The following is a 16709-nucleotide window of genomic DNA, read 5'->3' as shown; positions in this document are numbered from 1 at the left end:
CAAGAAACCAATAATAAAATATCTTGTCTCTTACATCTCATCTCTACACTTGTACCCCACCCCAATTATCTTTGAAACCTCTCATAGAGACACACACACCTGGTGAAGTAGCCGGAGACACACCATTCTTTCCTGCTAGTTCTTTTTCTCCATTTGCTGGCATCTCCAATAGCATTCGGACATCTTCTTCCATTTCATAGTTTTGTAAAAACTTCACTAGAAATTCATGGCCAACGATGGGTTTATCTGATAATACAGGGGGGAAAAAACCTGCTGAAAAGTGGATTCTCCTAAGGAAATTATATTTCACGAAAAATATTCCTCTTATTCAACATGTAGTAACACCCCCGCTTCATGAATTAGACTTACGGCAGAGTGGGTGCAATGGAGAGCGAAAGAGTAAAAGCAAACAAACAAACAACAGTTAGATAACAAACAGAGAGAGAGAGCGAGAGAGAGAGGCACAGTCTGAGAGAGATGAGAAGTGGCTTACTGTATTCATTCAGGTTTCCTAAAAGTTCTGACAATTTAGAGATATAGTCTTCTCTTTGGCCTTAATTTTTTCCTTTCCTTAACCAAGATAGAAAAGTGTTGAAAAGTCAATAGATAACTATTAAGGATCTAAAGGCAACAGCTAAAAGAATAATACATACAGATTCTGAGGAGAGGGACAATGTTGTGAAAATGATACCTGTATGGGAGATATCCTCTTTTTGGAGTATGTTCAAAGGAATTTCCAATGAATGACTCTGGAAAATAAAATTTAGAAGATTCTCATTTTGGTGAGATGTCTGAGCATACTGGAGCAATTAGATTTATTGGACAGAGTAGATAACCAAATTTGACATTTGTGGGTATCTTTTTGCTGAATATTGTCCCTCAGAAGATAAAGTGAAACTAAAAGCTGTAGTTATCTCCACAAACTTAAATTTTATCTGGAAGATTTTAGTCAGAACATTCGTAGACGATCAGGTCACTGAAGTCAAGTCGGAGAGAATTTGAGAGTCTATGGCTTTGCCTCAATGCCACTGTGATTCTGTACCCAACACTGAGCTCATGAAAAGTCCAATACAGTTGCAGTGAATTGATGCTCCATTTTTATGCTACCATAATCTTCACGAGCACATTTACAATTATATATAATTTTCCGGAGCTCACAGCTATTGAGTGGTGAGGTAGTTCAATACTAATGTTTCCTTTATGCACCATTCCCTCCCTCTAAAAGCATGCCCTGGACATGGAGTCACTAGTATTTAAATTCATGTGACCCATGTCAATATTCCCTTAACATCTCCAGGATGCTTGCTTGCCCTGAAAGAATTATACAACCTTGACAATAGTTTTCTACTATTCCAATGTTTCTGTAACTCCTGGGGGTAAGTGACAACTTACCTTGGATGGCCAGCACTCCATTTCTGAAATCTCCAAAGACAGATTTCCACTAGGAGAGTTTGCTTTTTAAAGGAAAGTAAATTTAATCAATGCAAATGCAGCCAGTGGAAATCAGGTGATTAGATCAAGTCTGGCTCTCATATACCCCTGATAATCTGATCAAATTTCAGACTCTTTAACCATGAAGATTATACTCCCAATTTCTTTTGAGTACTTAAATCTTCTAGGGGTATATTTAATCCGTGAAGCCCGTCTATGGAAGTCATGTTTAAATCCCTGGATAAGGGGCGCCTGGGTGGCACAGTCGTTAAGCGTTTGCCTTTGGCTTAGGGCGTGATCCCAGCGTTCTGGGATGGAGCCCCACATCAGGCTCCTCTGCTATGAGCCTGCTTCTTCCTCTCCCACTCCCCCTGCTTGTGTTCCCTCTCTCACTGGCTATCTCTATCTCTGTCAAATAAATAAATAAAATCTTAAAAAAAAAAAATCCCTGGATAAGCAAATTTTCCCTGAAGAGTCTAGTGTTTAAACACAGTCCTATTTATCCTGCATCTGAAAAATTAGGAAGATTTGTAGTGCCAAGGAAGAGTGAGTATAACTATACTGAGAGGCCAACCAAAAAAGAACTCTTCTGGGGCGCCTGGGTGGCACAGCAGTTAAGCGTCTGCCTTCGGCTCAGGGCGTGATCCCAGCATTGTGGGATCGAGCCCCACATCAGGCTCCTCTGCTATGACCCTGCTTCTTCCTCTCCCACTCCCCCTGCTTGTGTTCCCTCTCTTCTCTGGCTGTCTCTATCTCTGTCAAATAAATAAAATCTTTAAAAAAAAAAAAAAAAGAACTCTTCTGTTCAAACTATCTGTTTTTCACTTCTCTAATCTCAAGTTCAAAAAGAAAATACAAATTTGCCAGTGTAGTGATGGCTTTAAAATATTTGATAAATTTCTAAAAGTTTATTTTTACTTTGTCTAGTGAAAGAGTGACAGTGTTTTGTTGTTAGCTCAACAGAAATTTTTTGTTTATTTTGAGCAAGATCAGCCAACAAGAATCCTACAAAGAAAGCAACTAAACCCTGATCGGGCAGAGGGATTTGCCTCGGATGAATATGTCATAGAACGAATAAAAGATGGAAGGCTAAAAATAAAGAGATACACATTTCAAATCGCTAGTTTTTGAGCATTGAAAGTCATAATAGGGTACAATGGTTTCTCCCACCCATGCTGCTCCTGAAAATGCTGGCGTGAGAGACCAATATTCTACTGTGTGCCTGAGCGTTGCTTGAAAATGAAGTTTTCCATCTTTAGGCAGAGTTGAAAGACATTCCAATTTCAGTAATACTAAAAACTATTTTGGTGTTGTGTTTAGAAAGCAAACTAATGATCTGTGAGTTCCTCTAATTGATTTTTATCTCTTATGGCCCATAATATTTGCCCTATTAGAATGAAAAAAAAAAAGAAATTTCAATTTTTCCCAGAGAAGGAAGTCATTCCTAATTAGGAAAAAACACATCCTAAATCTCTCCTTAATTCTTTATAAATCTCATCTTTTAGAAGCTTGTGAAGTTCATTAACTTTCTCCTAAAGGATTTACATGCAGGAAGTCACTATAATGGGAACAAGTTTCATTTGAAAAAAAAAATCCGCTGAAAACACCACTCATGTATTAATTTATTATTCATTTACTCGGGAAATAAATGATTCAATTCTTTGTTATCAAAAATAGGATTCCTTTTAGAAAATTGTTTATCAAACAAAACTTCAGAGACTTTGATTTTCTTTAACAATCAGTGTGTTTTCAGTGACTAAAGAAGTTACTTTTTTAAGCAAATCCTAACTCCATTGTTGCAGCATTACTGAGAGGTAAAATCATTTTTTGCCAGGGCTTTTCTACCCATGGTACTCAGTCATTTTAGAATAGAGGAGCTTAATTGAGGAACTATAAAATCTTCCTTATTTCACTTTCAGCTTCCAAACCAAGATCAAAAGATACCTAGAATAACTTTTGGCAAGGAATAAAAGCTCACAAAACATTTAATTAATCTCTTTTCTCTAACAAGATTTTTTTTTTTCTAATATGCATTTCCTGGATGTCTCCCCAGCATCCACTCACACTGGTATTTTTTTTTTTCTTACTGGGGCAGGGCGGGGAGGGGAGGCTGGCAGGAGAAAAGGATCCAGCCCAGGGACTGGTCCACTGAGAACAGTTCACCTCATTGAACCCCTGTTGCCTGTTGATGGTTAAGGCAGGCGGCAGCCTAAAGGATAGGGTTAAAACCATCAGCACAGTTGTTAATGGATCTATAATTTTGAGAAAGCATTAACATTTAAAATAGTTCATGTCTTTCCCATCTCATCAAAATCGAAATACATGTGTTGATAAGTTAAAAATCATTGGCAAAGACTCGAGAGAGCCTGGTAACCACAGACCCTACTATAATTATCTTTCCAGAAGTCTTACTTAAATTGCATGTCTTAAATTGTACCCTATTATAACTTTCAATGCTCAAAAACTAGCGATTTGAAACGTGTTATCTCTTTATTTTTAGCCTTCCATCTTTATATTCATTCTATGACATTTTTGTCTGAGGCAAATCCCTCTGCCCGATCAGGGACCTGAACAGATAACTTCTCCCTACTTTGTTCCTCTAAGTCTCTCCCCTTTTATATCCGTAAGATGACCTTTCAGTTTGAAAGCAAAGTGTGACTTCTTTATTCCTATAATGCCTTTTCCATTTATTAAGAAGCTCTGAGAGGCACAGGTTATATTTATTTCGGATTATCTTTCTCTGAACATCAAAATAATTTTCTTTTCAAATTCCTTCAACTTATGTTGTTCTCTGTTCATTCTTATTATCTGTGTCGGTAATCCTCCTTTGAATTAATGTTTGAGTATTTTAATGATGTTTCATGGTGATATATTTTAGTTCAATATATTTCAATATAGTTATTCTGTCATCTTACTTTCCACTACATTTATTTTTTAAAATAAACATGTACTTGAGTAATTATTGTACCTAATTTCTCTCCTAACCAAATGTTATGCACTAACCACACTTTCTTTTTTTTTCTTTCTAAGTTTTCTTTTATGTCTTCAATACTATGATCCTTTTCTTCTATATAATACTGACTTTAAGCCATAAAACAGAACTATGGACAAATCATATTGATTAACATAGATTTGTTAATATCTTAAAAGGCTTCTTACAAAAGTAATATATTAGGAAGAAGTGTACTTTATTGCAGGAATTAAAGAATTCACATTATCTGTTTATGTTGTAAATTAATAATGTAAACCGAGAAGAAAAATATCAGGTGGTAATCTTGATAGGTGTCAAAGAATGTGACTTTCTACAATAAACTTCTGATTTTAGGGGCGCCTGGGTGGAGCAGTCCTTAAGCGTCTGCCTTCGGCTCAGGGCGTGATCCTGGCATTCTGGGATCGAGCCCCACGTCAGGCTTCTCCGCTGGGAGCCTGCTTCTTCCTCTCCCACTCCCCCTGCTTGTGTTCTCTCTCGCTGGCTGTCTCTGTCAAGTAAATAAATAAAATCTTAAAAAAAAAAAAAAAGAAGAAGAAAAGAGAAAAAAAGAAAATAAACTTCTGATTTTAAAATTTTTTATTAGATTAGACACAGTGAAATACTTTATATAAAATAAATCAATTTATATAATACAGACATGTTAATGCCAAATATTTTTCTTCTCATATTTTTAAGTATTGCTTCAATTTCATTTGTTATAACTTTTTTATAAACATACACTTCACACTTCCTTTCTACTTTGCTTTCTGTATTTTCTTTCCAACATTTTCATCCCTACATTTCTGCCTTCATCATCTCAGAAACTGTTCAAATTTAGCCTAAAACAATCCTTTATCCTCTAATGTCAACTCATTTTTTTACTAACTTTAGTGCATTTTTAATTGTGTTATTATAATTTGTACTTCTATTATTGCTTTTCATTTCTTTATTTCGTTTTTATCTTATTTTCCTAGAACTTCAGTCTGTTCTTTCCCAAGCTTTTTGTCCCTGTTCCATGGATGTCATACCTTTCATATTCTGTTGTTGATGATGAGCAGTGTTGACTCAAAATTTCTAGCTAATTTATTTAGTAAACTATTTAAAAAACTGAGCTCTTCCTCTGTTTATGATCATTTTTCTCCATATTTAAGATTTTTTCTTTTTTATACTCCCATTTTTAAAAATATTTTTATTTCTCCTCAAATGAGTAGGAATCTTGCCAGACTCCCACGCCAGGAGGCATGTAGATTTCCCTTGGTTCCATTCACTTGATATACACATGTGTGGCTTAAATGCCCTTCTAAGACCTATACTTACAGGTCAGTATGTTGTCATTAGCACTTTTCTCAATTCCCAGTGACCTACCCAAACTCTTTCCTCTAAGGCAGTGTTTTTCAAACTGAAGATTACTCTGTATTAACAGATCCTGAAATCATTTTAGAAATCACAACTGGCACCGTCAATATGCATTGACATAACTGTTTAAGTATTGCTTGGTGATGGCTTTTTTCAGTTGTATGTACATATACATAGGTACGTATGTAAAATGTGTTTCTTACTGCTCTCATAGTCAGACTTGTTTGAGGAGCACTGCTCTCGGCTGGATCTGCTGTCTAAAGTTGGTTTATATCCTAGTCCCACTGCCTGTTTGAAACCATTTGAAATGCGGGAACATAATAAAATTCAAATCCACCTTCAGATATTCGTATTTGTTACACATCAGGATACAATAAAACTTCCTTTGATACTCTGACATTTCTCCTTACCTCTCTCCCCAACCCCTTCTGGTGCTGGTCTTTACAAACACTGCTCTTAAACACAATGATAAAGCAGAAAGATGGTTGGAAGAGTTGCTTCCTTTCTCCAATGGACAGCATACATAGTTCAGGGATAACTGTTCGATTTTATGGTTTAACACAACCTTATGTTGCTAAACAAAGGAGGCAAGAATGAAGTGTCTTTCAGCCTTCTTTCATGTAGATGGAGCTGCTGTGTCTGTTTGGAACCTATCATCACCAGCTATGTATTCAGTGGAACGAAATATGGCTTTGCTATTAGTCTTTTACTTAACTATCTTATTTTTCAAACTCGTCTGTTTCATTCTAGATATTTTATGGAGAAACTACAGTAACATTTCTAGTCTGACGACATTTGAAAGCACTTATTTTATTTAAAACTGTCATTTGCCTGTTTTTTTGGTATCATACCCATTTTTTCTCTTATCTCCTTTCCCCTTTTGGTTTATTTTACTTTGTGAAGGAATTTCAATCTAAAATGGAACCAGATGATATAAAATGAAAAATCTCATGCGTATGCACTCTGCGCTTAGGAAAACAAAACGTTAAGAAACTGATTTTCCATAAATGCCTGATTACAGTGAACTGTTAATGTTGAAACTTTCTTAAATGATAGGGAATTGGTAAGGGGTTATTTTATATGAACCTTGGGATATTTTTATTTATAGTTTCTAGAGAATGAATAAGAAATGCCCCAGATCGGGACTCCTGGATGGCTCAGTCGTTAAGCGTCTGCCTTTGGCTCAGGGCAAGATCTCAGGGTGCTGGGATGGAACCCGCATCGGGCTCCCTGCCCCGCTGGGAGCCTGCTCCTTCCTCTCCCACTCCCCTTGCTTGTGTCCCCTCTCTCGCTGGCTGTCTCTTTCTCTGTTAAATAAATAAATAAAATCTTTAAAAAAAAAATGCCCCAGATCAGGTTGATCTCATAAAATAAGTGGAAGTGAACTTTTTTTGTATGATTTGACTGGTTTGCCTGCTCCGGGAATTTTCAAAGCTGGTCTCTGCTCTTGATTTTAACAGTTTCTAAAGTGAACTCTCCCCATCAATAGAGCCTACCCCAGACCCCCCTCACATTCCACTTGCTACAGTTTGTGCATCCTAAATTGCAATTTCTCTGCTAATCCCAAAGAAACTCATCTTTTTTGACAATCTTGAGTTTCTTCAGTCTACCTCTTTTTTAGGTCAATATTCCTTGGTATCAGAAGTAGGATCCAGTGACTCCTGGGTGGCTCAGTCATTAGGCATCCGCTCTTGATTTCGGCTCAGGTCGTGATACCAGAGTTGTGAGATGGAGCCCTGTGAGGGGCTCCTCACTGGGCATGGAGCCTGCTTAAGATTGTCTCCCCCCGCCCCTGCCTCTCCCCACCTGTTCTCTCTCTCTCTCTCAAGATGAAAAAGAAGATGAAGAAGAAAGAAGAGGAAGAATCCAAAGGAGATGACCATGAAGGATGAGGATCCTCCAAATGGAGCAGGGTGCCCTCTCTTCCACAGGCTCCTTTGGCTCCTTGCTTCTAGAAATCGTTGCTTATGATCAGTTCATGTGTCTCTCACGTTCTGAGCTCCCGATCCTTTTAGCTGAGCTTTCTAATCTCATGTGAGATCTGTTTAAGGACTTTGTCCTTTTTAGTAAATACTCATTTGTTTTCTTGGTTTCCAGAGGCACACTAGAATTTTGGTGTAATTCTTTGGAATTCTTAAGAGCAAAACCAAAAAATATATGTGGTCAGCACAGGTCGAACAAATAAATGCTACTAGAGGGCCCACCTCCTGCTAATGAAAGATCTTGGTGTCTGAAGTAAAAGACTCTTGTCAGAGGATAAGTTGGTCACACACAGGCCAAATTGGCATTTAGTCACCTGCCGACTACAAGACAACTTCTGTGCAATAAGGGACACCTGGTCACTGTAGGACAACTGGGGCAATGGCCATCAGCCTGGAAAAAAAGAAGTATCCCATGAAAGGAACACTGTTAAACAAAACACAACTCCCAACGCAAAAAAGCACACCCATCAGGCTATTCAGGAATTGTTTTTCTCTTTGCCCTTAAGAACCCCTCTGAGATAAGGAATACCAACCACCTAAATGCTCTAACAGTGGCACACTTAGGGGCTCCAGGTCCCTGAATGGCCCCACCTTACTAAAGGTAATTTACAACTTCAATGGCCACTATGGGGAACTTGCCATCTCCCCAGACTTGCTTTTCTTCAGACTATCTTAGAAGACCACAGTAATAGAACAAACACACTGAATGGGGTAGCTATTTTAATCAATACCTAGCGGATTCTAAATTTATTCAGGATTCTAAATGTGCCTCTTTACAAAATACTATTGCTAAGTTAACTGAAATAAATAAACAACCAAAAGATGATTTAAAAAAAAAAAATCTGAGGCCTCTTCTTTAGCAAGACCAGCAAAGGTTCCCCCGACCCCATTGCTCCACCTCCACTCGATCCACCTTTGCCTTCTTCTAGTGACTTCCTTGATCTGAACTCCCCTTCTTCTCTACAGCCGAAACCTTACTGACTGAGCCTGTTAAAACTCTCCCTTTTAAAATGAGGCCTCTGAAGATCCTGCTAAACCATTGGGTTCCTAAGTTCCACGGACTTTAAAACCTTGAAGAGAAGCTTAAGAGAAGTTCCTAAGCTGAACTTAGAGCTACAGTAAAAAATTTTGCCAAGGTAACAGGATCCTCATAGATTTGCCAAACAATTCAATTTTGTAATTCAAACTTACCAACCTGGCTTCTCTGATCTTTATCGATTAGTCCACATGCTTGTTGAAGAAGGTCAAGCCCAACATTGGATGAAAACTGCTAATTGGAAAAGCCCTGAACAATCTTTAGAATTCCAGTTAAATCAGCCACCCGATCTCTTATGTGATCAAGCTTGTGTCATGGTCAAAAGGCTTTATCTGTTCGTGATTACTACAGTAGACTCCAAGTTGTTTTTAAAGAAAATTCTAGACTCCCTGTGGACATTGAATTCACCAGAGAAGCCTTTAATTCAGTGTTTACAAAGGGTTTAGACAGAGATCTATCTCTGCTAGTCAAGAGAACGTGCGGAGCATGGGAAACGGTATCCACGCTTGATCTCATCAAACTAGCTGATCAGTTAGGCCACATCCGAGAAGATGATCCCCAAAAAGGGGCAACTAAAATTTTAAATTTACAAAATCAATATAGGGAATCTCCCAAACAAACCCTCCCTATCAGATTATGCCATTATTGTAGATCTGGCCATTGGGAAAAGGACTGCTACAAACTAAAAAGGTCTAATGATTAGAGTTTTCTAGGAGCCAAGTGTCAGACTCATCCCAATGATGGGACTCCAGGGAAACACAGGGACTGTTTCCCATTATACCATTAAGTAGGCTGAGGGGAACTAATCTCCAGATCAGAGACAAATCCCTTACAATATGAACACGGAGCTATTCCATTGGTGCTCAACCCCACAACAATTAAACACCCCCTTCCTCAGAGTAAGACATTTATTCAAATAATAGGGGTCTCAAGTAAACCACAACATGTTCCCATTTCTAAACCTATATCCTTTTCACTTCAGACTTTTGCAAGATAAGCATCTATTTCTCTTCAGTGAATTGGTTACTAGCCACTTATTAGGACAAGATTTCCTAGAAAAATATCATACTGCCATTTCTTTCTCTTGAGTTCAAATCCTCTGAACCGAATATATATCCCCCTAATGTAACCCCCCAAAGATCCAACACCTTTTCCTTTCACATGTACTTTACAAACCAGGGAAGATCAAACTCTAGTTTCATCTCCATTATTAATTTTAGTGTCCCCTACTCAACGGGAACAATTCTTCAGACACATAGGCAGAATTCATAGTGCCCCTTCTGTTAAGATCCAAACTGATCCCGTAAAACCTCCTCCCCAAATTATGAATATCCTATAAACAAGGAAGATTTACAAGGCATAAGATCTATCACAGAGGAATATAAAGTGCACAGACTTATTATTCCTTGCACCAATCCTTGAAATATCCGTTTTGTCTATAAGAAAACCTAATGGTTGAAGATAGAGATTTATCCAAGATCTCCAAACAATAAATAATATTGTTATTCCTTACCGTCCTGTTGTTTCTAATCCCCATACATTACTTTCCCTGGGAAGGACACATACCTAGACCGTAATGTACCTGGGTTTTACTGAAAGTTCTCCTTACTTTTCACAAGTTTTAAAAGGTGATCTAGATGATATAAAATTTTCTGGAGGCCCCACATTACTACGATATGTGGATGATTTACTTTTCCGCTTACCCTCTCGAGCTTCATCACAAAAAGACCGTATTCATCTGTTAAAACCCTTAGCCCCTAAGGGACACAGTGTCTCAAAGGAAAAGTTGTAATTTGTTCATGCTTAAGTACGTTATATGTCTTATTAAAAAAAAAAAAAAAGTCCTAAACCTGACCCCATTATCTAGGAAAATCAAGATGGCTTGGCCTTTAAAACCTTGAAGAGAAGCTTAATAAGTCCACTTGCCCTTGGACATTCAAATTATCAGCTACCCTTTTCTGTTTTTGCATATGAAAGAGAGGAAAATGTCCTCAGAGTACTTACCCAAAAACAGGGGGGTTACCACTGACCTCTAGATTACTACAGCCAACAATGAGACTTCATGGTCTGAGGTTACCCCTATACTTTAGAACTTTACTGCCCTTCTGGTAAAGGCCATTGAAAAAATAGTTATGGGATCCTTTTTGAACATCTTAGTGCCTCACGCTGAGGCACTAAGCTAAAGGTAAAACCGCAAACATCTATACTGGTTTCCTTACTCTCTTGAGCTCACACAACACCCGGCACCTTTCAGCAAGTCCCCTTGCTTCTTATGAATTTCTCTTGCTAACCATCCCTCATATCACTCTCGTTTATTGTAACAATCTCAACCTTGCTGTCCTTCCTCTTTCCTCAATGGACAAAATCCCCTAAGACTGTTTAACTTGGACTATTTACCTCTCACCTGGTAAGTGATTACTTACAAGAAACCCCCTTGAAAAATGTTGATTTTTCACAGTTTACTGATGGCTCCTACATGAAAAAGGAAAATGGAAAATGTTGGCTGGTTATGTGATATCGACTCCTTGTGAAGTCATTGAGACTGCACCTTTATCTTTGGCCATTTCAGCCCAACAAGCTGAATTATATGCTCTTATTTGAGCTTATACTCCAGCTAAAGGTAAAACCACAAACATCTATACTGATAGCCCATGGAGTAGCCCATGGCTTTGGAATGTGGCGGAAACCAATGAGGTTTCCTTACTTCCAACAGAGGCAAAATTAAAAGTGGTCCTTATGTCCAAAATTTATTAGATGCTTTGCTCCTACCAGCAGCTCTAGATATTATTATAGTCCCTGGGCATTCTGAGTCTTATGACTCTGGGAGCCACAAGGAACCACTTTCCTGATACCACCACAAAAACCATAGCTCTTATGGGATTCAAAGACTAGAAAATCACTTTCCCTGGTGATGACCTTAGAGGATTAAGGGAAATACAAAAATTGGTCTTTCAGTAGGAAAAACAAAACTAGATGTCTAAAGGATTATGAAGAAAAGAAATTTTGATTCAAACCCAATAAAAAACTGGTCCTGCTAGAAAGGTCTAAAATTTCCATTATTAACGACAACACATGAATTAAATAATTAATCAGCTAACATTCATGAATCAATATTGGTGGTGAAATGTTGGCAAGGCTGCAAAAAGTGCTTATCTTGCTTGTTTCGTGTGTCCTAAATTTAACCCAGGGAAACTTATCTGTACTTCTCCTGGACATTTTAATTTACCCAATGTACTATTCAAGGTTTGGCAAATGGATTTCACACAATTGCTCCTGTCTTAGGGATATAAGTATATTCCAGTAATGGTTTGCATGTTTGCATGCTTTCCCATGTAGGCAAGTTACTGCCCCTTCTGTAGCTAACATCTTATTAGAAAAGATTATTCCCACCTGAGGATCACCCTGCCCCCCTCCAAACTTCATAGTGATCATGGAACCCACCTCAGTGTTCAAATACTTTGATGAGTCTGTACCGTCTGGCTAGTTCTGCAACACTGCCGTTGTGCCTACCATCCTCAGTCTTCAGGATCGTCCAAATATACAAACGTGATTATTAAAACTCGGTTAGCTAAATTAGTTGAAACTCTCCAAATACCCTGGCCAAACGTTTGCCATTGGTTCTTCTATATCTGCTTCCTTCTGGATGCATAAACTTTTGCCTTTTTTAAAAGAGTTTATTTAGTTACTTGAGAAAGAGAGCTAGAGAGAGAAAGCATGAGTGGGAGAAGGGGCAAAGGGAGAGAATATCCAAGCAGGCTCTACTGAGCACAGAGCCTGACGCAGGGCTTGATCTCACGACGCAGGAGATCAGGACCTGAGCAGAAACCAAGTGTGGGAAGCTTGACCGACTGAGCCACCCAAACTTTTGCTTTTTGAAATAATTACAGAATAGCTAATGCGCTTAGACCTCCCCCACACTTATTTTTATCCACAAACCAATAAAGGGGGATATACTTCAGCTTTGGAAAGGCCTGATCAAGTACTTAGTAAATAATCATGCTCTGGCGGAACAGTCTTCCCACAGTGCTTTCCCAGGACATGAAGACAAACTCACATCTTACAGCCTGGAAACTTTGTCTGCTGGAAAGACATCTCCAAAAAAACTCTCCAGGCTCACTGGCAAGGCCTGTCCCCGGTGTTACTAACTAATCTCTGTGCAGCCAGACTTCAAGGAATAGAGTCCTGGATTCATGAGCCACATCTCAAGAAAGCTCCAAAACCCGAATGGACCAGAAACTGAAGATCTCTGGGCACTGAAGCAGACAGCGTCTAAAAGAGACAACTTACCCAAGATATACAGACTAGGCCTGCATAACTTTACCCTTTTTTAAAATTACCCTATGTTTAGTTGAATCATGTCGTTCAGGCCTTCAATTCATCTTTCTCTAGTTTTTCTACCTTCTTTCCTTAAGCTTTAACACATGGTTTTATCCCCACCTTACAGAAACTCTCTGATTCTGCCACCTTATTGCTTACTGGCTTTGTGCCACAGCCGATGATGTTTGTGGTGAGCCTGAATTGTGGCCTGGCTGCTGTCTTTAGAAGGACAGTGAAACCTATCTAGTAAAGATAAAGGATTTTCCTGTGGTACCTTTGAATCCATACACGTCCTTTTCTAGAAGACTGGTGCCAAATATCATGGTTTTCCATTGGGAATGCCTTACTCATAAAGGGTCACTCAGGTCTGGACTTGTATCCAAAATCTTTGTTTTGAAAACCCATGATGAAAATGGAAAAACTCTAGGATTTCTCCCACTACATATTTGTAACTATATTATTTTATATGACCTAAAGAACATGAGAGAACCTTAATTCAACTTGCTTTTCCCGTGGATATCTTTTTCCCTAGATATCCAGACCACCACCCAAATCTGACTTATACTAGCTCGGCTCACTTGTTACTTCAGTCTACAGGAAATTTAAGATGTTCTCATAACCATTCCTATAATGCTAGTAAACCAGATTTCATGTGTTCCACATAAATGATTATATTTCTGATCATGATACCCCTCTTCATTTCAGGAAAAAGAATCTGGGCAAAGAAACCTACTATGCTTTATCCTTACAATACATTGAGTATTTATTTTTTTTTTAAGATTTTATTTATCATTTATTTGAGAGAGAGTGATCGAGAGAGAAAGAGAATGAGCGAGAAGAGACAGCGAGCACAAGAAGGGGAAGGGGCAGAGGGAGAGGGAGAAGCAGGCTTCCCGTCAAGGAGGGAGCCCAAAGGAGGCCTTGATCCCATGACTCTGAAATCATGACCTCAACCAAAGGCAGACACTTGACCAACTGAGCCACTCAGGTGCCCTGGGTATTTCTTTTCATGTGAAAAAAAAAAAGTGTATATTCTATGTTTTCCCTTAATTGGAAGGGACACTGTGGGATTATTGCCCTCACCCCTGATGCCAAAATTAAGAAACACTCTTTCCTCTACTGCTTATATACATAATCTAGGGTCTTTATCCTATCAACTTAAAAGGACATATCAGAACTGGGAACTATAATATAATATAATATAATATAATATAATATAATATAATATAATATAATACAATAATTTTGAGTGGCTGTGTACGAATAACTCTAAGTAGATAGAAAGGTTTTGGGACATGTTTTCTCCAGAGACTTTTTAGCTTGGATTGCAGTAGCAGACCTTGAAAAAGCAGTCTGCAATCTTTCAGTAGTCATGTCTACCACTTTCAGTGCTTCTGTCTGAGCTTTTGAACACCCACAAGCCCAAATAGATAGCCTTCCAGGAAGAGTGCTACAAAACTAAAAGCCCTAAACCTGCTTACTGCTTAGCAGGGGGGCATCTGTGCCCTACTTGGAAAAGAATGCTGTTTTTATGTCAGTAATTTGAGAAAAATAACACAAGAACTAAAAATAATGAAAGACAATATCAAGCTGCTGCAGAAGTTAGCCAAACTCCTGGAACTTGGGACAGTCTTGATCTATTAAACATAAGCAATGGGGGAAATTGGCTGAGAAGTATGTTTTAATCAATAGTGACCATTGGGCTTTTGGTCATCGGATGAATTATTTTATTAAACTTCTATTGTTCTGTGTTAGTAAGCAAATGTCTTCTTCCCAAACGTAGGTACAAAATAAAATAATTTTCCTTTCACAGTCTTTTCCTGAAACTCAACTGACCATGGAAACTAAACCATCCCTCTTAGAAGGATATAACCGAGATTCTTCGTTTTCAACCCTCTTGTTCAAATAAGGCCAGTGCCATTCCATACCATGTCCCTCCTTTGTGGGGCAAGGCACATGAGGATGGTCCCCCAGCTTCATGAAAAAAGACACCTGAGGATGACCCTTCTCAGCTCCATGAAACATACATGTCAATTCTGAATGACAGAATTGACCAGCATTGTTTTCTTTGAAAGATCTTGATCAAAGGGGAAAAGGTGAAAAAAAGGGGGGTATGTGAAAGAATTCCAATCTAAAATGGAAAATCTCAGGCAAAAGTCAACAAGGGAAAAGGGAGGAAAAATGTAAGTACTGAGAAAGAGACTTATTACCCATAAATGCCTGATTTACAGAAAACTGGTAATGTCGGAATTTTTTTAAATGATAGGGAATTGGTCAGGGGTTCCCTCACATGACCCTTGGGGAAATTTTTGTCTCTGTTTACAGAGACATGAAGAATTACCAGGTCAGGTTGATCTCACAAAAAGCTGACTTGAGCTTCATATGTATGATTAGACTGGTTTTATCAGCTCAGGGAATTTTCAAAGCTGGTCTCTGTGTTTGATTTTAACAGTCTCTAAGTGACCTCTCCCCTCTTCACTTTCCCTCCCCATAAATACAGCATATCCCAAACCCTCAACACACCCGCCTAGAGCTTGCGATAGTTTATATGCCCCTAATTGCAATTCCTTTGCTGTTTCCAAATCAAGTCATCTTTTTTGGACAATTTTGAGCTTGCCCCAGTTTAACTCTTTATGCTCTTGACAACTTTTTTCTCCTTTTTACTACTTTATTTTTTTTTCATATTTGACTTTTTTTCTTTAGCATGCATTTATTTTTATCTTTTTCAGTTTTCATTTTTAACTTATTACTTTTTTTCAAGATTGATTGATTGACTGATTGATTTGAGAGAGAGAGAGAGAGAAAACTCCCTGCAGAAGGAGAGGGAGAAAAAATCCCAAGCAGACTCCCTGTGGGGCTCAATCTCAGGACCCTGAGATCACAACCTGAGCTGGAACCCAGAGTCAGACACTCAACCAACGGTGCCACCCGGGAGTCCCAACTTGCTCACTATTTTAATAATTTATTACACTATTTTAACCATGTCTTTTATTTACTTCACCTTTTCATGGAATTACCTATGTTTTGCATTAGAAAGCATTATTCCAAAGGTATAACTGTTTTAGTTTCTGGACTTTCCTCGCAGTCTTCAGGAAGTTCTAATTTCCTTGAGAGCTGCTATGTTATCTCACTTGTAGCTTCCTCTTTCTCAATCTCAATGCTAAAAATTTGAAATGAGTAATTCTAAAGATATATAACCCCAAATCTCCACCACCATCCCACAATACTTGCACAGCAGTAGACACTCCATAGATAGTCCAATTCTTCCAAGAGAACAAATGAAATATAAAATACATAATATCTAACATACAATCACTCAGTGATGATTAAGTCCTGAAGAGGTATTACTGAATAATAGGAGAGAGAGATTGCAATTTACAAAGGAATCTTAAATATACAATTACCTGTAATTCTCTGTAATTACCAATTACATGAAATCTTAAATATAAACTCCAGATCTATTTGTTAATAGTAATCAGCTTGCTTCCAATAGCCTCTCGAGGATTATTCTCCCGATTCTTGTAATAAATTGGTCAATTGATTTGCCAACAGATAATTAAGAGAAATTTCCACTTTCTGTTACTCCACATTTTTATTATATTTTTTATTTTTTTTT

The 16709-nt window shown here is 38.1% G+C and overlaps 1 protein-coding gene across 1 annotated transcript in view; it reads left to right on the top strand.

Annotated features, from left to right (window-relative positions):
- The first annotated feature begins 236 nt into the window (after positions 1 to 236).
- The window catches only part of LOC117796747 (pregnancy zone protein-like), a 21651-nt gene continuing 5178 nt past the window's right edge, over positions 237 to 16709 (top strand). Inside the window, exons 1-2 of the mRNA XM_034645981.1 lie at positions 237 to 399; positions 13189 to 13283. Coding sequence (XP_034501872.1) covers positions 237 to 399; positions 13189 to 13283 — 258 coding nt within the window. The remainder of the gene's footprint in view (positions 400 to 13188; positions 13284 to 16709) is intronic.

This window comes from Ailuropoda melanoleuca, chromosome 16, assembly GCF_002007445.2.
Source record: "Ailuropoda melanoleuca isolate Jingjing chromosome 16, ASM200744v2, whole genome shotgun sequence".
NCBI lineage: Eukaryota > Metazoa > Chordata > Mammalia > Carnivora > Ursidae > Ailuropoda > Ailuropoda melanoleuca.
The sequence above is the reverse complement of the archived record's forward strand: the minus strand, read 5'-3'. Positions and strand labels throughout refer to the sequence as shown.